Raw genomic sequence first — 19,951 nt, 5'->3', positions numbered from 1 at the left:
GATGGACTCAGCTAAAGGCATTGAATTACACAACAGTGCTGTGGTTTTCACTTTTTTGAGTGTCCTCATGGGAAATCAGCTGTCACGAAGCTCCACTTCACACACATTTTCTCACACGCTGTCACTGCAAGAGTGATTAATGACAGCACCATATTAAATGTTCTTCCCCTATTAACTAGCTTTTGTTAACAATGCTAATTTATAGCATTCACAGTCTAAGATTATATCATATTGCCAAATGCAAATCAGAATGGTAACTTTAAAGGAGAAGATATTTTTTCCAGCATTTATTTTTCCCAAAATGTCTGCATAATTAAATGGTTGAAATGTAAATAAAGTTGTTCTGATTGTTCTGACATGAACTGCACTGTTCTAGAGAAACTTAGAGTCAGAATTGTCTAGGATGCCTAAGATAAGCTTTTGGCCCAAAATATATATTTCAAAATACTTACTGGGATAAAATTGTCCCCAAAGAATTGACCAGTATTTAACCAGTATCAACATTAAACATAAAAAACAATATTTATTACATGTGAGAAACATAAATGGCTATGAGAAACAAATAAAAGACATTGCAACCCCTGGTTTCCTTTCACCACCATTATAAAGAGAGGAAGTCTCTGTACAATGCACTGCTTCACATCAAACCACTTTATCTTTGTTTTTATTTCAATGATTACACTGTGCTGAGATTTTTAAAATTTGGTGGAATTCCCCTTTAACTGTTATTCTTTAGGCCACTGAACACTGGATGTCGTGCCCTGCAGAGTAGTGTAGCATTGTATAGCATCAGGTAGCAGATGCATTACAAAGAGCTGGTATTCTACACAGAATGAGTCGCAGCCGATGAACATCAAGTTAAATTTTATTTACACTCAACTCATATTAAATTAATGCATTAAAGCAGCATAATTTATCACATTTGTATTGGTTTATTACCTCTGTCCAAACGTGCTGTTTTCTACGGCACCCCAAGGAGCCGTGTGTTCCCTCACAAAGTTTTGCATTCTCTCGCAATGATTTTGCAATGACAATGAAAATTGACATTGTGTACCTTCAGAAATATTTTGCTTTCCTTTGCAATACTTTTGCATTCTTTTGCAATGATTTTGCACTCCCTTACAATTCTCTGGCAAATGCAAAAGATTTTGCATGTGGACGCAAAACTTTTTCTGTGGAATGCAAAACACCTGCAAGGGAATCCAAACTGTTTGCGAAGAGTGCAAAACTATTGCAAGGGAACACAAAAAGTTTGTGAGGGCATTCAAAAACATTGCAAGGGAATTCAAGGCCGTTGCAAATATTTTTTTCCCACAATGTCACTTTAGCAGCTCAGTAGTTTTTGAGCTGAAAGATACAGGGTGAAATAAGCAAGCCTGAGGTAAAATACTACTAGCATTTGTGTGTTTATATAAAAGACTGACTGCCTTTATTTGTGTCAATTTTAGGGATGTGAATTCTAGCTAATTTTGATATTCGGGTACTTATAAGAGTCAATGAATGGATGTTCAATTAATCGCAGAGAACTAGGAAAAAGGGGGACTTTGGCCAAAAATAAAGTAGGGCAGTAAACTTACCTTTCAAGCAATTCCACAAAAATAGCAGCATGCTGAGGAACATGTTTCATTACTTAAAAACAGCTGCGTGACATCGGTAGATTTTCGCCTCTTCAGATAAGCTAATGAGCTAAAAGAGCATTGTTTCTGGAGCCAGCTAACACCAGCTAGAGTAGCTAGCTTAGTTAGCGATAAATCTGTGCTATCTCTGCCTTCATGGTCACAGGTCCTCAGCAACGAGCTCCTGTTCAGCCACTCGTTACTCGGAGTAGCAGATGCGAGAAAAACTGTCACATTTCACTGAATTGCTGGCCTGAATATCACTGAACATTTTCTCCATCTTCTCATGATTAAATGTAATGGACTGGCTGAGTAATGTTAAAGTTACTCCAGTGCTAATCCCAGTACATTTCAAGCCACTTGTTACCTACTATGGCTTTCTGTAGTCTTAATATAGCATTAATTTAACATAGTAAAGACAAAATGCTGAGTCAATTTTTGGTTGCTGTGCTGGGCCTTTAAAGGGGAATTCCACCATTGTTTTCAAAATTCCTGCATAATTACGTGGTTGAAATGTAAATAAAGTCATTCTAATTGGTTTAATGTAAAATGGTTTATTGGTTGAGAAACTTACTGACCCAAATTTATTTACAGTGGTGCTTATAGGAACCAGAGGTCCAAAAGTCTACAACACTAATATATATATATATATATATATATACATATTTATTTTTAAACACTAATTTTTTAAAATTATTTTACGTGCTACTATCCAAAACCACCGGTGAACCTACATGTGTCTTCAAAATGTATAGGTATAATGTTAATGATGGTAAAATAATGGTGAATCTGAAAAAATAAGGTTTCTTTGGGGACTATTTTGCCTTAGAACACCCTTCTTGTATCCATCCACCAGGAATGGATTAAAATCTATTGATTAAAATACATTTTAGACCAAGACTTGTGTATTCATAATCACTTCATATAATAACCTTCTGTGAGGGAGCTTTTGGGTGCATTAAACTCCTTGATGTTGTTGATGTTGACCATGTAATTATGTAATTATGCAGAAACCTGGGAGAAGCAAAATTGGTGAAGTTCCCCTTTAATGTAATGAATTTATTCCAAGATATTTTAAAACTATTGTAATTGGTCCATTCATGGATTTTCACACAATGTAAAGGGCAGCTGGTGTCCAATGGTGTAAAAAAGGTTTGAATATTACAGCAACAATGTATGCATGGCTCAAGTAATCTAATGAAGCATCTAAGGATGTCCACTGTATGTTTATCTGTGTTATCAGTATAACAGTGCTGTGAAAGCACCAGTGTATTCACTGTACAGCAGAATAGACAACGGGTCTGCTTTGCTTTGCACTTTATGACTTTATAAGCCATTTTACTGTTGGTTTACGGCAGAAGTGGCCATGCCGGGTGAATGGAAAACATTATGGAGGTGATAAAAAGCTGCTTTTATTCTGTTCCCAAAAGCAGGCCTGGGATCAGTCTCCCTGACCCAAATTCTAACTTCACCATGGTTTCAGTTGCACCGTAAAAAGCGGCATTAGCAGTGCAGGCTGGTAACATATAGCACATAATCTGGATTATGTAATCAGATTACAAAAAATGAAGTCTTTGTAATCAGGCTGTAATACATTTATTAAGATGTGTAATTTGATGGTGCTTTCCTGATGACTGTATTTTGAGTTTTTTCATCTCGATCTCTGCTCTTTGTATACATTAAAATCATACATTTTATTATTTAGATGCAGCCAAATCATTCCATTGTGAATTTTGTATTAGTTTAAATACAAAAAGACTTTTTTAAAGGAAACGAGCATCTGCTGCTTAATAGGGTGTGAAATACAATTAGTTATGAAAGTGGAAATAATCCAAGGATTGATCAGATTAGTTACTCTTTTTAAGTAATCCAACAGATGCAGTAAAGTTCAGCAACCTCACTGCTAGGCTTCAGTTAAATTTAGGGTATTATGTGCCTTCAAAGAGGGGGGATACAACGATTATTTATTGTCGCTCTCCCCTAATTCACCTGTGATATGAAGCTGAAGTCAGATATTTGGCAGCTTCTTGTTTAAATTTTTCTGTTCCACCTTAAACGGTGTAGCGGTTTTGGTACCTGAGGCGCCGGAATGTAACTGCTGCACCATTTAAGGTGGAACGGGAAATTTAGCTATCTAGCTACCAAGACATCAGCGAACAACCAGCAATTTTTTACGGTTGTTATGAAGAAAAGGACCATAATACACTGAAATGACATTAAACTAAGACAATACAATGGTTACTGTAACTTTTAACTGAAAAAATACTTAAATTGTTTCTTTGGTCTCTTGTGCAGCCATCTTGCCGGTTTTCTTTGTTTCTCATAACACTCTGTTTGGAGTGTGCCTCTGAAAAACCTCCATTTGGAGGACCACATAGCCCCAACACTTCGCACTACCGCTCTATCTCAACAAGAATTGGGACACCCTACCCCTAGACGGGAACGCACAAAACAGAGGGGTAGGGCTGAGTGGTAGGGGCGAGGGGTGAAATGGGATTGGGTCATTGACACCCCAGACAAATGACCACGTTGATTGTTCATGTTGAAGTTCGACATATTGGGGAAAAAAAAAACAAAAACAAAAATGCTCGCAGACCACATTTTATGTTTTTTTCTATCCAATGTGTGAAATCCAGCAAATTAACAGTAGTGCCATGTTAAAATGTGTATTCTCTGTAGAGGATGTGTACTTATTTTCACTTAGAAAATCAACAAAACATGCCATTCGACCACGGGCGTGCAAACGTTCTTATAGGAACAGTATCGGCATTATCGCTATGATGAGTAAACATTTAAAATGTTCATGGGAAGGAGGTTTTATTTGTAGATGCCTGTAGAAATGCTATTATAAGGTCAGTTTTTGCCCTTTTGTTTTCTAATGAATTTAGTTATATGTGCACTACTGAATTTAATGTTTGATACAAGTTTGGGTCTCTCTTTAAGGGGGCATTGTGGCCTAAAACTAGTATTTAATATGTTATTTGTCATGTTGTGTAGTATTCTGTGATGCAGCGGTGCACATCTCAGCCTCCTCGATTTGACCGCTTTGTGTTGTATCTGTGTTTTCATTCATCGTCACTACAATACTCAGCATGCATTGCACTAATACATCACATAATCATTAGGAATCCCTGTGGTGCCAACCAATCGTGACTGCTAGCCACTGAACTAAAACCCAATAAATACATCTGTTAGTGATATAGCACTAATCTCAACTGGTCATTAAACTTATTTTTATTACCAAACTGTTTTATGCACCCTCAAAGCACTTGTAGTCTTTCAAAATGTACTTCCACCTTCAAGATACGTCATCAGAAGGGGGTTTGTGTAGTCTTTAAACCAGGAAATCTCACTCTAGACACTACTGCAGTGCTGCTGTAATAGGTGAGTAAGCATGTTTACAACTGATGTAGCAATGGTTACGTGCTTAATTTTGGCCAGAGTGCCCCTTTAAGAGGCCAAAAAGCTAAGTTATGCTCCTTACGTGACAAGAGTCCAGCACACATTTCAAGAAGATAGTAACTTGGATACCACAGGACACTGTACAAATCCGAATCTAAAGAAAATTTATTGGGTGTACACAAACCATAAAAGTGCTTAACTCTCAACATGAACCTAACCGCAATGCCACTCTTAAGGCAAACATACAAAACAGTGCAAACAGTCCAGGGAAGGGACAAGAAACAATAAAGAGTGAGACGACTGACTGTTTCAGACTGAGACTAGAACAGTTAAAGAAGGTGTTAATGGTTGACAGTGTTCTGTTTCAACAGGCAGTGAAATGCCCCAGGCCTGTTAGTTCAGATTCAGCATAAAATCTGTAAGAAGAGCAAAAACAACACAACATTTTACACAGCAAACAACTGCCTAACTAACTTTATAGTGGTACTACATCAAAGATTGTGCTATGAAGTTCCTTTTTTCAGTCATAATTCATGGATTATTCATGACGGAACCACCTCGGCCTTTACTCAATCGCTACTAAAACCACTTCTTTTTGGGTTTGGATGTGGAGCACTGATTCTTGTTGCATGATCCTCCGTAAACAGAAGGACAAGCAGAGCATGGATTTCCTGTCTTATATGGAGCTTCACCCACCCAGTTACCCCTGCAAGATATAACAACAGCACATTAACACCAGGACTGATAGCAGTTTGACACTAAAACTGGTACGATCTGTAAATTATGCAGGAAAGTTAACTTGGACTGTATGTGGGTACATTTCAAAAGGTATATGATTAAGTCTTACTTGATGGAGTAGTTGCAGACCAGCAAGGTGGCCTGTTTCCATGTACTCCCGAACACGTACATGTTTGAACACCTGTTGATGGCACACCCAATCCTATTGGTGCTAGCCCACACCATCTGTAACCCACGATTAACATCAGCCATGGGTTAACATACAGCACTCCGACTTTTAATTAAACAGCATTGTAAAGCACAGTGGCGGTCAAAAGTTTGGGGACATCTAGCCATTCAACATATTTGAATGCAAATAAGCATGTTTTCTTTGTTTCTTTGCAGTAGTTCATTTCAAAATAATGTATTACAATGATGAACTGGGTTTATTTTGAAGAAAACAGTGTTACACATGTAAATCTTTGTGACAGTATCTGTAACAGTACTATTAATGCCATGCCCCACACATTACACATTACACTCTTGTTGTGATGTCAGCACTCAAACCTTTTAGGTGTTTTGTGGCCTTTGGGCTAAAAGAGTTTCAATATATGGGTGATTCTACCATTGCAAATGAATGTTGTTTGCGATTCAAGTGTAAAATGTAGTCTGTCATATTGAACAACATCAGTAAAGTGGTAACACCACTGACCGTAACACCACTGACAAAAGTAGTTTGTTATTTTATTTCAATTTTAAAATAACCTAATATTACATGAGTTACACCACAGACACAATCTTTTCGCACACCTGAAGCTGTCCGTATTTTACCCATATTCATCAGAAAAAAAGATTTCACTAACCATGGACTTCTCAGAGTCAGTCTTTCATCCTTTCAGAAATCCATACAAAAATATTCAAAAAGATATTCACTTTTTTTTAGTCACATATGGTAATGTAACACCACTGACACAATGGAATGCAAAAGTTTGGGTGCTCTTGGTCAAATGACATGTTTTATTAATAAGTTCACACATCCTTTACAGAGAACACACATTTTAATGCACAGTTATTGTTTATTTGCTAAATTTAACATTGGAAAAAAATAAAACATAAAATGTAGTCTGTGCAAAAGTTATGGCACATTTAATATTTTAAGCGATATATTTTTTTACACGCTAAACTCAGCAAATGAATAAAAATTGTGCACTAAACTTTGCAGAAAAAAATGCCATATTAAACTTTGTTCCCTGTAGAGGATGTAACTTATTTTCACTTGTAAAATCAAAAGAACATGTAATTTGGCTGGGATGTTCAAACTTTTGCATATGACTCTATGCATAAGAATTACTAAACCCTTGTCAAAATGATTCAGCTAAAGCTGTATGTCAGCTTGCACAGTTTCAGTTCTGCTTTAGGGTTTTTTTTACAGTGGTTTCTGTAAGAGCCGTACCTGTGTGTAGTGGGAACAGACAGAGCCAGTGCATCTGTTGGGGTAGGAGAACGAATGCCTCTCCTCATGCCATGACTTCACCAGCTCAATAACTGACCTGTACCTGCGAGAAGGAAGACACAACCACTTTTACACAAAAGTAAGATGTCCGAAGGAGAGAACAGCAGACATGAAAAAAAAAAATTATTTGTTTAGATTTCAGTCAAAACAGCCATTAAAGAGCAAGTTCATTTTTCAGTATCAGGAAAAAAGCAGAAATATACATTTAACAGAAAATTACACAGAGGCATCAACAACTAAACATATAATTTTTTAGAGTTTAGTGTGTGCACGCTTTGCCTTCATTACAGCTTCCCGTCTTTTCTGAGACACTTGCTTTCAATTTTTTAAAGAATTCTGCAGGGATATTTTTCCACATCTCCAAAGTTCAGTCTTAGAAGTTGGTTGCATTTCTGCTTCTCATGATTGAAGTAATCCTAAACACATTCAATAATGTTCAGTTCTGGACTCTGGCATGTTGGTGGTTGGTGGTTTCCTTTTTCCTTTTCTCAGTAACTAGTTCTTAATAGCCTTTCAGACTCATAGTGTTGAGTTGTGTTCTCACAGTGGAAGGATGGACAGAAACCACTGAGGATTTATAAGATCAGAAGCAAGAGTGGAGCTTGATTTCCTCCTCTCTCTCAAAGATCAAAGCTTTAAGTACTGTTTATCTGACGATAACAGTGCTGGTGGTCTGCCAGGTCTTGCATGGTTGTTAGGAGTCCCATTTTCTCGATAACTTTGAATCATTGTTTGAACTCCAGTTTTGGAAATGTCGGCTTTTTCCACTTGTTTTCCTGAGTTTCCTTTTCCCATGCAAGTGTATTATTTTATATCTACTCTCCTCAGAAATATCTCCTGACAAATTAATGCAAGAAGGGTGGTCTCTGACTTTTGGACAGTACTGTATATGATATGTGGTGCAATGGTAAGGGACAAGTGCCAAGCTACAAGTCCCGAAAAAATAGCACAAAATTATACTAAATTAATTAGCATGCCATTCTTGTAGAAACTAAAGAAGGCTTTATTGTATTTTGGCAATGGACTAAAGATTTAAAAGCCTCCCCACTGCATTTTGGCATAGGCATGATGCAAATTAGTAAATTCATGGACTTTACACAGCAAATAGACAATGAAGGCTTTTTCATTTCTAGAACAGTGCCATGGAAGTTAATGTATCCATGAAATACTTGCATTAGACATAAAAATAATTAAGAAAATAAAAGTAATTAAGAAAAACAAAACCAAATGGTTCTTTTAAGCGAGGCCGTAGAACAGTGGTTCCCAGCCCTGGTCCCGATGGAATCCCTGCCCTGTACATTTTTTGTATTTAGCAGATTAGTTGGATCAGGTGTGTTGGGAGCTGGACAAACTTTAAAATGTCCAGGATCATGGCTGAACGCACTGAAAGGTGCTTTCAATCACCATTTAAAGAGCTATTTGGGTGAATAAGATTTGGGAGTGTGAAGAGCCTTTTCGAAATGTAAAGAGCCTACACACAAAGTGCTGCTAAGCTACACATAGAACAATACATACAAGCAAAGAACCATTTAGGAACCTTTGTTTTTAAGAGTGTTCTGTCATATCTCCACAAGTCTTTAATACCTTCCAGAGCTGATGGACAGGTTCTGGCCCATGTACCTCATCACATGGGGAGGCCCGTGGTCCCATATGCACTGAGCGGCCCAGGACTCAGCGGATTTAGCAAGCCTCTCATCCCACACCTGTCCAAAGAGAGAGGGACAAGAAGCAAAGACTATTTTTTAATAAAGAGGATTACTCTGAATACATGCTTGTAGCTTTTGGGTCAAAGCACACTGGGGTTCTGCAGCTAAATATGCGATTTATAGGTGCTCCTACTCGACGCCTGGGCAGTGCTGAAGTCCTCCAACATTTGAGTTGGAGAATTCTGACAGAATAGATAACTAATACTGTATGGTGTCATTACAGAGTGACATGCCATCAGCATTATAATTCACTCTAATCTGGGTTAAATTTCATAATTGCATGACTGATTGATAAGAAATAATATTGGAGTTGTTAGAGATGGATCAGCACCACTGTAAAAAAATTTAAACTTGGTGAGCATCCAGGTTAACTTGAGATATTGAGTTCATTGAACTTAAGTTGACAGAAGAATAATTTGTGTTTCACATTTGTTGCCATATTATTTAAGGTTCAATGAACTCAACATTTCAAGTTTATCCAGTAACATTTTTACATTTAAAAGATGCATAATAAAGATGTGGATGCATTTTAATGCACAATTACTGTTTATGTACTGAATTTAATATTTGTATTTATTTAATTCTGCTTTTAATATTTTTCCCCAATAAACTAAATAAATGCTAAAAAAATAAATTCTAAAAAATAATATCCAGAATTCTTCTTATTTATAATGTGCTGATAACATCTCGATGTGCACAACGTGACAAAAATGTTGTAAATAGATAATTAAAATGTTGTTTTGTATTTACAATCATTCGATTTGTTATTTGACATTAAATAACGGGTCCAGAAATACTAGAAGTATTGAATAAAACATCTAAAAACACCCACTGGTGTCTAGTATACAGTGTGTAAATCTACACTGTGTGAGTTATTAATGCATATAAAATCACCAGAATAATTCATATGACAAGTGATTCCAGACTTTTAAACACTGTAAGTCTTACAGAAGGTCTTGTCATCAACATTATGGTCTGCTGTAATATGGGTCCAATGTGACATTGCAATGTATGGTGACTGAAGGGAGGTAACATTACCATGTACTCCATGTTGGCTGCGGGTGGGAAGACCTGGGAGCGCACTCGATTGTGGTAATCCAGCAGTGCTGTCATATCTCTGGAGGAAATGTAGCGCTTCCTCCGGCTGCGGGGCGCGCTGCTACTGTTCCTCAGGTTTAACTCTGGCTCCAGGCCAGCGGAGCTGAGGAGGATGAGCTCAGCAGAGTCAGAGGGAGCCACGGCCGCTGTGGAACATGGAGTCGCCCACAAGATGGCAGCCAAGAACAGATGAGTGCAGGCCACACGCATGGCACAGCTCTGGAAAAGTGCCTATATGATGTTAAAGGATTAGTTTGGTCAAAAAGACTAACATTCCAAACTATGAATGTGAATAGTCACAGCTGAACATACTTCAAACAGACTCATGCTTATTGGTCCTTTCAGGAGTAAAACCAATCAAAAACCTAATACTGCTAGGAATAAATTCAACTGAGTAGGTACCAATTAGCATTTTGCAAATGCTAATTAGTATTATGCAAATGCCTCCAATCATTGTTAGCCATGTTAGAATCGTTGGTTAAGCTCTTCCTTTCATCAAAAGCCATCAATCAAATAAGCTAATTTTGCTAGGTATGAATGTAACTGAATGTCATGAGACAAATTGAGTCAGAATTGCCTGGTTAAACTCTTCCTTTCAGGAATAGCCACCAATCAAAAAGCTAATTGAGTCAATTCTCATTTATTTCCAGCCATGCAAGACCAGACCTCTCTATCTTTGAATGGGGAGAGACCAAAATACTCTAAACTGCTTTCCCATTCATATTTTGACCAGTGACCTGTCTCCACCTTTATAATGTCTCTGGTGTAATTTAACACCCATCAATTAGTATAATAAAGTCATGCTACTTGGTGGCTGCCAGCTTCCAGTCATTGTTAGCCATGTGAGTATTTGGTTAAGCTCTTCCTTTTGGAAGTAGCCTTCAATTTAAAAAGCTATTATTGCTTGGAATGAATTTTAAACCCTTTAAACCACAGGCTTATTACATAATAAGGCTTATTATTCAGTAACTATAGGCACTTTAAGGCAAACTGGTTGAGCTATTGTTAGGTTATCGAAGTTTTAATAAAATATTTTGGGCCCTAGTCATGTATGGGGTTAACTGAAAAGCCATCAATTAGCATGCACTGAGTCGTGCTAACTGGTGGCTAGTTTTCATTGTTAGCCATGTTAAGCTCTTCCTTTCAGGAACATCCATCACTCAAAAAAGCTAATATTGCTAGGAATGACTGCTACTGAATAACTGACAATTAGTATTGTCCAAAAAGAGCCATGCTAACTAGTGGCTACTAGCTTCCAGTCATTGCTAGCCATGTTAGTAATTTTGGTTGAGCTCTTTCAGGAGCAGCCAACAATCTAAAAGCTAATGTTTCTAGAAATGAACTGTAACAGTAACTGTAATAGAGTCATACTAACTGGTAGTTTAACTTTCAATCATTGTTAGCCACATTAGCATGTTGGGTGTCTTCCTAAAATGGGCTATATAGTCATGTCTGGTTAAGCTCTTTCAGGATTTGGCACCAATCCAAAAAGCTAACTGAATGTAATTGAACACCAACCAGTCAGCATGCCACCTTCCAACCATTGCTAGCCATGTTAGTATGTGTTTGGTTAATCTCTTTCACTCAGGAATATCCATCGGTTGAAAAGACTAATATTGCTAGGAACGTATCTAACTCAATAGCCACCAGTTAGCATTGTGCAAACAGAGTCTTGCTAACTGGTGACTTTTAGCTTCCACTCACTGTTAGCCATCTTAGCATGTTTGGTTATGTTCTTCCAGCAGTAGACAGATGTACAGCAGGATTATGGTATAGTGATTAACTACTCCTGTGGCACTGAGCACTGAGCAAAACTCAAAAAGATAGCAAATAGCCAGTCGCTGTGCAGCATAAAGACATGTAAAAATGCACTTTCACTTTAGAAAAGGTCTGTATGTGGGCCCACACTTCAATTCATAACACTCATAATGGCATAATACAATATAACATACAGTTTCATAGTATGAAATAATTCATGTTATTTACTGAATTCTTAAAATGAACAAAAAGCTTGCATTTTAAAATGTGAATCCGAAAATAGCTGATGAACCCTTTTACTGTCAAGAAATCAATATCAGCATTTGCAATATTTAGCCCATTTAGCCTACATCTCCAATATACTACTGTCTTTCTCTTTATTACTGTGCTCTCCAAGAGTAACAAGACATCTGTACTTCCAGAGTGCATTCCCTAGAGAAGATGAATACTGGAATATACCTCTGAATGAAGCCTTGCAATCCCCCAAGAGAAAGAGTGAGTCCTAAGTTAGAGTGCTCTTCACTTCGCATACCTTCAGCAGGGATTCCAGCACTGTGGTGGAAGGGAACGCCTGCGAGGATCTCCACTTAAACGCCGGCCTTCGCAAACAACACCCTTTGACACTTGCAGCAGGGCACTTTAAGTGGGCCAGAAGTCTCTGAGGCCATCTGACGTCGACGAAGAAGGAGAACCCAGTCCGCTCTTTCTGCCCCCAGAGGGACGGTCTCTGGGTTCGTGAAACAATTTGATGGGAGTTTTCTTTTGCTTTTTCAGCACACGCTCTCCATCCTGCGCCAAAACCACAAATGGACATGTTCTTCCAAACAAAAGTAATCAATGGGAATGTAAGAATTTAGCAATTTGGAAAGGAGGCAGCAGGCATTTTCCTCCACTGCAGGACCTCCACACTTTCAGAAACAAGGGTTCTTCAGGGGTTCTTTAGTAATGAAAATGTATATTATTATATATTCTATATCACCTCTGCTATTGTTCAAGACCCATTTCTTTGAATCATACTTATTTCAGCCTTACCCAGGGATTACAGCTCATGGTTTAGCTTGGGTTCCATCATGCCCCCTTGAGATTTCACCTTAGTTGACCCGATAATGTCTCTTTAAGAAGCATCACATTCCATAAAGTGGTTATTTTGGCAGTAATGGCCACTAATGTCTTGCTACTCCATTACCACTGTAGCCATAAAATATAACTTTTGCTTGTTTTGGGAGTTCCATCCGTTGAATTATGCCCCTTTTTCTTCGATAACACATTTGGATGGAAATGTATATAATTCAGAAAACCAGAGGGGATGATATTTGTCATCATAGGTGAGCAAGCAAGTCAACATTTATGTGTTTTTATTGTGTTTGTCCTTTTTTAATATTGTGGCAGCTGTATATAATTTTTTTTATATCCATAAAGCTGCAGTTGTGTTGTACGTTCCTCCAGGGGGGTTCCTCCACGGGGGTTCCTCTGCTTTCACTCCTCATTGCTCACTAGCAGCTCAACACAGAGTCACATTTCATGCACAGAGCCAACAGTGTCCTAGTTAATTTACAGGGAAATTGATATTTAATTAAAATATCTGAGTCCTAAGCATTAGTCTGATCATCAGAAGATTGTGAGTTCGATCCCTGATGATGTCACTGCCAACTGTGGCCAGGAGGCCAAGAAAGCACAGCTGACCTTGCTCTCTTAGGTGGGTATGGGATGTTCCTCCCTCTCCTCCATCACTCAGTGCAATTCTAGATAATGTAAGTGTCTGTTAGCTGACGTAACAAAATTGGCAGTTAGCACTTTCCTCCAAAGGTGTTGAGCTGCTCATCAATGTTGGGTTAGCAGCCTTTTGAAAAGATGCAGTGGTGCTCCACATGACTGGGAGGAAACATGTGCTAGACGTCGCTTTCCTAGCATTGGTAGTATTGTGAGATTGAGGAAGACCTGGCTAGTGGGTGGAATTAAACATGACTAAATTGGGGCAAAATGGGAAAAAAGTAAATTTTTGATCTGCCAGTGAGTGGTCACGAGGGGGCCTGCAGAAAAAGGCTAAAATCAAGTTCATTGAAATCCATATTGGATCTTTAACAGGTTTACAGGGCAACTTGGACCTCTGAAAGATAGCTATAACTCACATCTTATCACTGACCAAAGAAAAACAAGTATGGTGAGTTCACAAGTTTTGACGATAACAGTACTAATATGTTTAAGTAATGTGATTATATTTACCTTTAATGACGTAGTGTACTGCATTACAGTTTAAACACATGTAATCAAGTTATAGTTACTGATTTATAAGAATATTGTTACTTGTGTTACTCATATGTCTATAACAGAGCAAAATTAATTACACCCAATGCATTTAAAACATATATTTCCTCTATACATAGACTATATATGCCTGTCCTTGTACATAGACTATGCTACCTGCAACAGCTGACTGCATGACTTTCTTTGTGAATGTGAGCAGCAGAAGTGCAGGAAGTGTTAAACACAACAAGTAAACTAATTGGGCTAATATAAAACTGATAGATAAAGATCTCTGTGTGATTTTCATTCAGAAACAGCTCTGTAAGCTTTAAATTTTTAAAGATTTTATTTCAAAGCAGCTGGATTTGACTGTTTCTACTGGCTAGTTCCTCGGTTTTCAAACAGCATCAGCTGTTCATAATTTTAATCAGCATAGCTGGCTGTGTCCTGTTTAACGAATAGTGCCAGGCCTTTTGTTTGGCTATTTCTTTCTAAATAAAGTACTGAAAGCAGTGCTGGGTTTTCTCTTCTAGCTTTGCAGTTGGTACAGAAGTGCAAAGGTTTTAGAAAGTAACTTAGAGGTAAACTAATGAGTAATAAGAATACTTTTTCCAAAAGTAAAGTTTATCCCATTACATTTGAGACAAGTAATAAAGAAGAGAGTACCTGTCTGTTTAAGTTATTATGAAGGCATGGATGTGACACAGTATATTGGTCCCATGTGCACTTTTATCACTTTACCACCTGTAGCACGTTTGTTTGGACACTTGGTCTTGTAGGTTTCCTGTCACCACTACCTTTGACTAAAACACAATAAGGTTCAATAAGTGCACGTCGGGCCTAAAACAAAAAAAAAGACATAAGACAGAGGCCATTTTTCAAAGTCATGTAGCGTTAAGTCAGTGCAGCAGCTGTCCAGTGTTCCTGGGAGGATTAAAGGAATTGTGCCATATGCAATACAGCCACTTTCTAGACTCTTGCTAGTGCCAAGGTACACTCCAGAGCCTGGCACAGCTCTACTGTATGAGGTCACTGCGTGCATCCCAGTCCAGAAATGGAATGGTACTGAGGGTACCTCTATGAGTATTAGTCTGCTGCTCAACAGAGAAACATAATGAGTTTAATTATACTGTTATTGCTAAAAGCTTTAATGTGGAGAATTATCTGGAGAAAAAAAATATTAAATTTGTTAATATCTTCCAATGGATCAACATTAAACCTTTTTTTACTTGGTTATTAAGTGGACCGTATCATGGTAAACAATTCTGCTTGCTTTTAAAATAAAAGTTTAATTTAATAAACATTTTAAAATACATTGTTCACTCCCCAATCCATACAGTCCACATATGACAATTAAGATGCAGGGAGGGAGCAAATGTATCACTGCAGTCTTCCAAAAAAATCCCAACATTTAGCCGAAGCTTAGTTTTTCCGATAACCTTGAGGACTTCGGTCTGAGTCTCCGTATATTTCAGCCTTTGGTGTGTGAAATTTTGCTTGTCAGGTAATCAGGACAAATGACATTTACATAGATCAGTCTTAAAGGCATAGTGACAAAAATAGGCTTCATAAAATTGGAAAATGGTCATGTAAAAATAAATCATGACTCTTTTTGGTACATTTACATATATGTATATATGTATATATATATATATATATGTATACATACACCGATGATATATGTCTTTACATATTAATGTCATATACAATGGTTCAAAAAGAAGGTCTGGCTTGATATTTAGGTCTCAAATGCAAAATCGGCATTATACTGATGAAGATATGATGTATGATGTATGACAATAGTAGTTAATTCACTCGAAAAGCAGCCCAAAGCAAACCAACATTAAAACTTTTTCTTCCACACGTTGCATTCAAATCCTCAGAACTTCTATAGTGTAATTTAATATCTAAGCGTTGAAAAATAAAGATGAATGGCAAGTTCACTTCAGGAAACCCTTAAGTGCCACTTAATGTTTTTTTTTGTCTGCAATGCTCTTAACCTTAGGAAATACTTAAGGGCAATCTTAAGGCAAAATTTAACTTATATTTTATGCAACCAGGCAAATATGCTCAAGCTAAAGCTCATAGCTATTTGGTGTGGAATGCCAGAGAAGTGAAATGATGCCAAAAACTAAACCTTTCAAAATTAACAGACAGGAAACCTTGTAACGAACATCTACCAACAACAAGCAGCCATTTAAGTGGGTGTGCCGTTTACCACAGAGCTGTCTCTCCTGTTCTGTTTGAATCTTGACCCTGTAAACATGAGGACATGCCATGCCATTTATTGGAAATCACTGTGCTCACAAAACTTAGCCACCTAGGCTAGCTCATTCTAAAGGATTTTATAACAAGGATTTTGCAGCTAGTAGCACCCTGTCAGGTTGTGATTTAGTGACGACCATTCAGGCTGTGTTTTCTCAAAGAAACGTCTGAAGTTAGCAGTTCTCAGGGTCAACCAAGAGCCTCTAGTCTCAAGGGTCAAAGTTCACCCCGAGGCCTGGTCACATCTGTTTAGATTGCTTCCTTTCTACTCAGTAAGGTTTGTTTTCCGCATACGTGCAACAGATAACCTTTAATTTGGAATTTCTGATTTGGAGTTTTAATAGTTCATACTTCAAACGGATATACAGACATTGACACATCAGGACAGGTGTTTCCATTATGATACCTCCATGCTTGAGCAAATGTTTTGCTGTATTATCTATCATACAGTTACATTGGTAAACACTGTTTCCTGGTGAAATACTGGACAGTTTTATGTGTTAGCATGACAGATATGCACAACAAGCCCCTACGCTGAAGACTACAAAGAAGCCTTGTGTAGCGTAGCACTTATATTTAGCAACAGGCACATCCATGTCAGTTCTGCCACATACTTAATAGTTCTGTCATCACACAGCATCACATGCAGAAGAATGTTGAGCGGCAATATCAAATGAATTTCTCGGTGCAGCCAGACTGATGTTGTGGAGTAGAAGCTTATATCTGTGGGCTTGAAAATAAGGCCAGCTAAAGCTAAGCCTCTGTAGTAGAGCTGGACAGTGTGTACAACACATTAGTATTGTAAGTGTACTGCTACATTTAGGGTCAGTTTCGCTTCACATTAAGCCTAAGCCTAGACTAAAAAGAATTTTAAAAGGTGATTCATCATTGGCAATGCAATTTAGTCCAAGACTGGAGTTAATCCATGTCTCAGAAACTGGCCCATAGCGATTGTGATATATGTACAGGCATTGGTGCCTGAGCAATGGAGCACCACATCATAGAACTGTATATTATTTCAGAGCCCATTCTCGCCAGATAGATGAGAAAAACCTGTTTTTCCCTTCTCTGTTTATGGCAGTAATATGTAAAAAAAAATTACAATTTGATTTTTGAGATTCTGACTGGTTACATTGATATAATAGCTTGTTATCTAAAAATAATGGCAAAAGAACTTTGCAGTGGGTTTTGCAAAGCGGTAAAGAAGCGATCAATACCAGATCACAAATCACACTAAATGGATACCCCAAAGAAACTAGCACTTATTCTGCTTCTTTTCCAGAGGTGAAAGATGGAGATAAAACATCCAGCAGGTTTTATTCTTTCTATTAGGCCTATGTAAATATTAGCAATGTTAGCAAGTGCCTTAAACAGCACAACTAAGTGACAACATTGTATTCTATTTCTATTTAATAATCATATTAAAGCAAACTACTCACCAAGCTACAGTGGTTATGGTACTTAGTGCTTGTTTCCAGGGTTTTTAAGCAAATCTCTGTGATAGCAATGTACAGGATAGTACCTATGCCACTGAATTAATATTTATCTTCGAACAGATTCTTTTTTTAACTGCAATTGCGAGCAAAACTGTCCTACCCTACAGCCCAAGTTCACTCTCCAGTTCAGTTTACCTGCCGTCTATTTATTGGTTACCTAGTGAAAAGTGACACATGGCGAGCAGAGCTTTTCCACTGAAGCTGGATGTTTTTCAGCTTGATCCAAATATGCCCCGCTATCTGAACACAGCCTAATTATGTCAAAAAAATAATTAATTTGTACCGATGTTACACCTATCAGCCATCCATTTTATCAGCTCCACTTACCATATATGTGCACTCTGTAGTTCTACAATTACAGACTGTAGTACATCTGTTTCTCTGCATACTCTGTTAGCCCCCTTTTACCCTGTTCTTCAATGGTCAGGACCCAACAGAGCAGGTATTATTTGGGTGGTGGATCGTTCTCAGCACTGCAGTGACACTGCCATGGTGGTGGTGTGTTAGTGTGTATTGTGCTGGTATGAGTGGATCAGACACAGCAGTGCTGCTGGAGTTTTTAAACACTGTGTCCACTCACTGTCCACTCTATTAGACACTCCTACCTTGTTGGACCACCTTGTAGATGTAAAGTCAGAGGCAGTAGCTCATCTGTTGCTGCACAGTTTGTATTGGTCATCCTCTAGTCTTTCATCAGTGGTCACAGGACACTGCCCACAGGACTCTGTCGACTGGATATTTTTGTTTGGTGGAAATATTCTCAGTCTGGCAGTGATGCTGAGGCGTTTTAAAACTCAAGATAATACTAATCTAGATTACTAATACTTTTTTATCTTGGTGTGAATACACTCTAAGTCATATATGGTCAGTATAAACACAGTGCATATCTACCAGGGGCAGGCTTCACACTAGGCAAAAGTAGGCAGCTGCCTAGGGGCCCCATGAGCCAAGAGTCCAATGAACATACAAATTAGATATACTGTACAAGTTGATGATATATGACCTATACCAAAACATATACATTTTTAAAATAGTTGCTACTTGCAATTGTAGGGGTTATTTTCAATTATTTCCATGCAGGGTAATGATGATGACACACCTGTGTTAGACATACTGGTATGAGCAAGGCAATTAAACAATAGTGTACATTATGGAAAGGAGGTTGTTGGGTGTGACTTGAGGGTTGAGAGGGAAAATTAGCAGACCATACATAATGCTAGTGTTAATGTTAGTACAGAGAGCTCCAGTACTGGGGTAATTACTCAAAAAAAATAATAATAATACATTACAGGATACTAATTTCTTTGCTTCTACATTACTCTGAACCGAATTATCTATACATGTCTAGAAATCAGTTAAATAATCTTTTAATATTCGTACAACAATCTCAAAATATGAAATGTTAGATTAATATATATTTAAGATATTTAAGATTTCATTTGCCATAACTACTTTTTTGTAGTGAGCTTGCACCCAGGGGGGCCCATTCCTGCATTTTGCCTAGGACCCTGAATAACTACACCCACCCCTGGTCTCCACAATGGTATGTAGCCTCTACTGTATATGTATGTATGTACTTTGCAACTATGAAGCATAAGTGCCTTAACAGAGCATGGATACTAGATATCATAATTGGTCGCCAGATAGAAAAGCAATATCTCTTATGATTCGGTGAATCAATAATGTGACATGGTTAAAGACTTACCATACATTATTTTGACCAATGTAATATGGCTTTGTTGGATTACGTGGATACCTTGATTGATCACAGTGAAAATACTGCATCCGTAAATCTGTGATTGGTCATCGGGAATATTGTGATTGATTAGAGGGCTCATTTGCATACAGTTGTATTGAAAAGCTTGTGTGCCCCTGGTCAAACGTTTTGGTTTTTTTTTTGATTGAAGTGAAAATAAGTGAACACACTTCTGCACATTTTAATGCAAAGTTTCTGTGTATTTGCTGAATTGAACATATTGGGAGGAAAATATGGCTCGTGGAAAAGTTATGGCGCATATTATGTTAAATGTTTTGTTTTTTTCCAGCATGTTAAACACAGCAAATAGAAACTTTCAGAAAACACAGCAAATAGAAACTTTCAGAAAAAAATCTCATTTCTAAGTTTGCTAACTGTAG

The 19,951-nt window shown here is 37.7% G+C and overlaps 1 protein-coding gene across 1 annotated transcript; it reads right to left on the bottom strand.

The window, feature by feature from the left end:
- Nucleotides 1-5,371: 5,371 nt before the first annotated feature.
- Nucleotides 5,372-12,402, bottom strand: r3hdml (R3H domain containing-like). Its single transcript, XM_036591798.1, has 6 exons — nucleotides 12,270-12,402; nucleotides 9,993-10,283; nucleotides 8,833-8,951; nucleotides 7,189-7,291; nucleotides 5,866-5,981; nucleotides 5,372-5,724 (listed from the first exon to the last, which is right to left on the bottom strand). The coding sequence occupies exons 2-6, from the start codon at nucleotides 10,260-10,262 to the stop codon at nucleotides 5,598-5,600; spliced, it is 735 nt and encodes a 244-aa protein (XP_036447691.1). The 5' UTR covers nucleotides 10,263-10,283; nucleotides 12,270-12,402; the 3' UTR covers nucleotides 5,372-5,597.
- Between the last annotated feature and the right edge of the window lie 7,549 nt (nucleotides 12,403-19,951).

Source organism: Colossoma macropomum, unplaced genomic scaffold (genome assembly GCF_904425465.1).
Source record: "Colossoma macropomum unplaced genomic scaffold, Colossoma_macropomum, whole genome shotgun sequence".
NCBI classification, from domain to species: Eukaryota; Metazoa; Chordata; class Actinopteri; order Characiformes; family Serrasalmidae; genus Colossoma; species Colossoma macropomum.
The sequence above is the reverse complement of the archived record's forward strand: the minus strand, read 5'-3'. Positions and strand labels throughout refer to the sequence as shown.

Excerpts from the sequence above, each read along its gene's own strand:
- r3hdml (XM_036591798.1), bottom strand. The coding sequence starts at position 10,262 with ATGCGTGTGGCCTGCACTCATCTGTTCTTGGCTGCCATCTTGTGGGCG. Across the intron at positions 5,982-7,188 it reads TCTGTTCCCACTACACACAG|ATGGTGTGGGCTAGCACCAA; the intron begins GTACGGCTCTTA and ends CGTGGGTTACAG. Across the intron at positions 5,725-5,865 it reads GTCTGCAACTACTCCATCAA|GGGTAACTGGGTGGGTGAAG; the intron begins GTAAGACTTAAT and ends TATATCTTGCAG.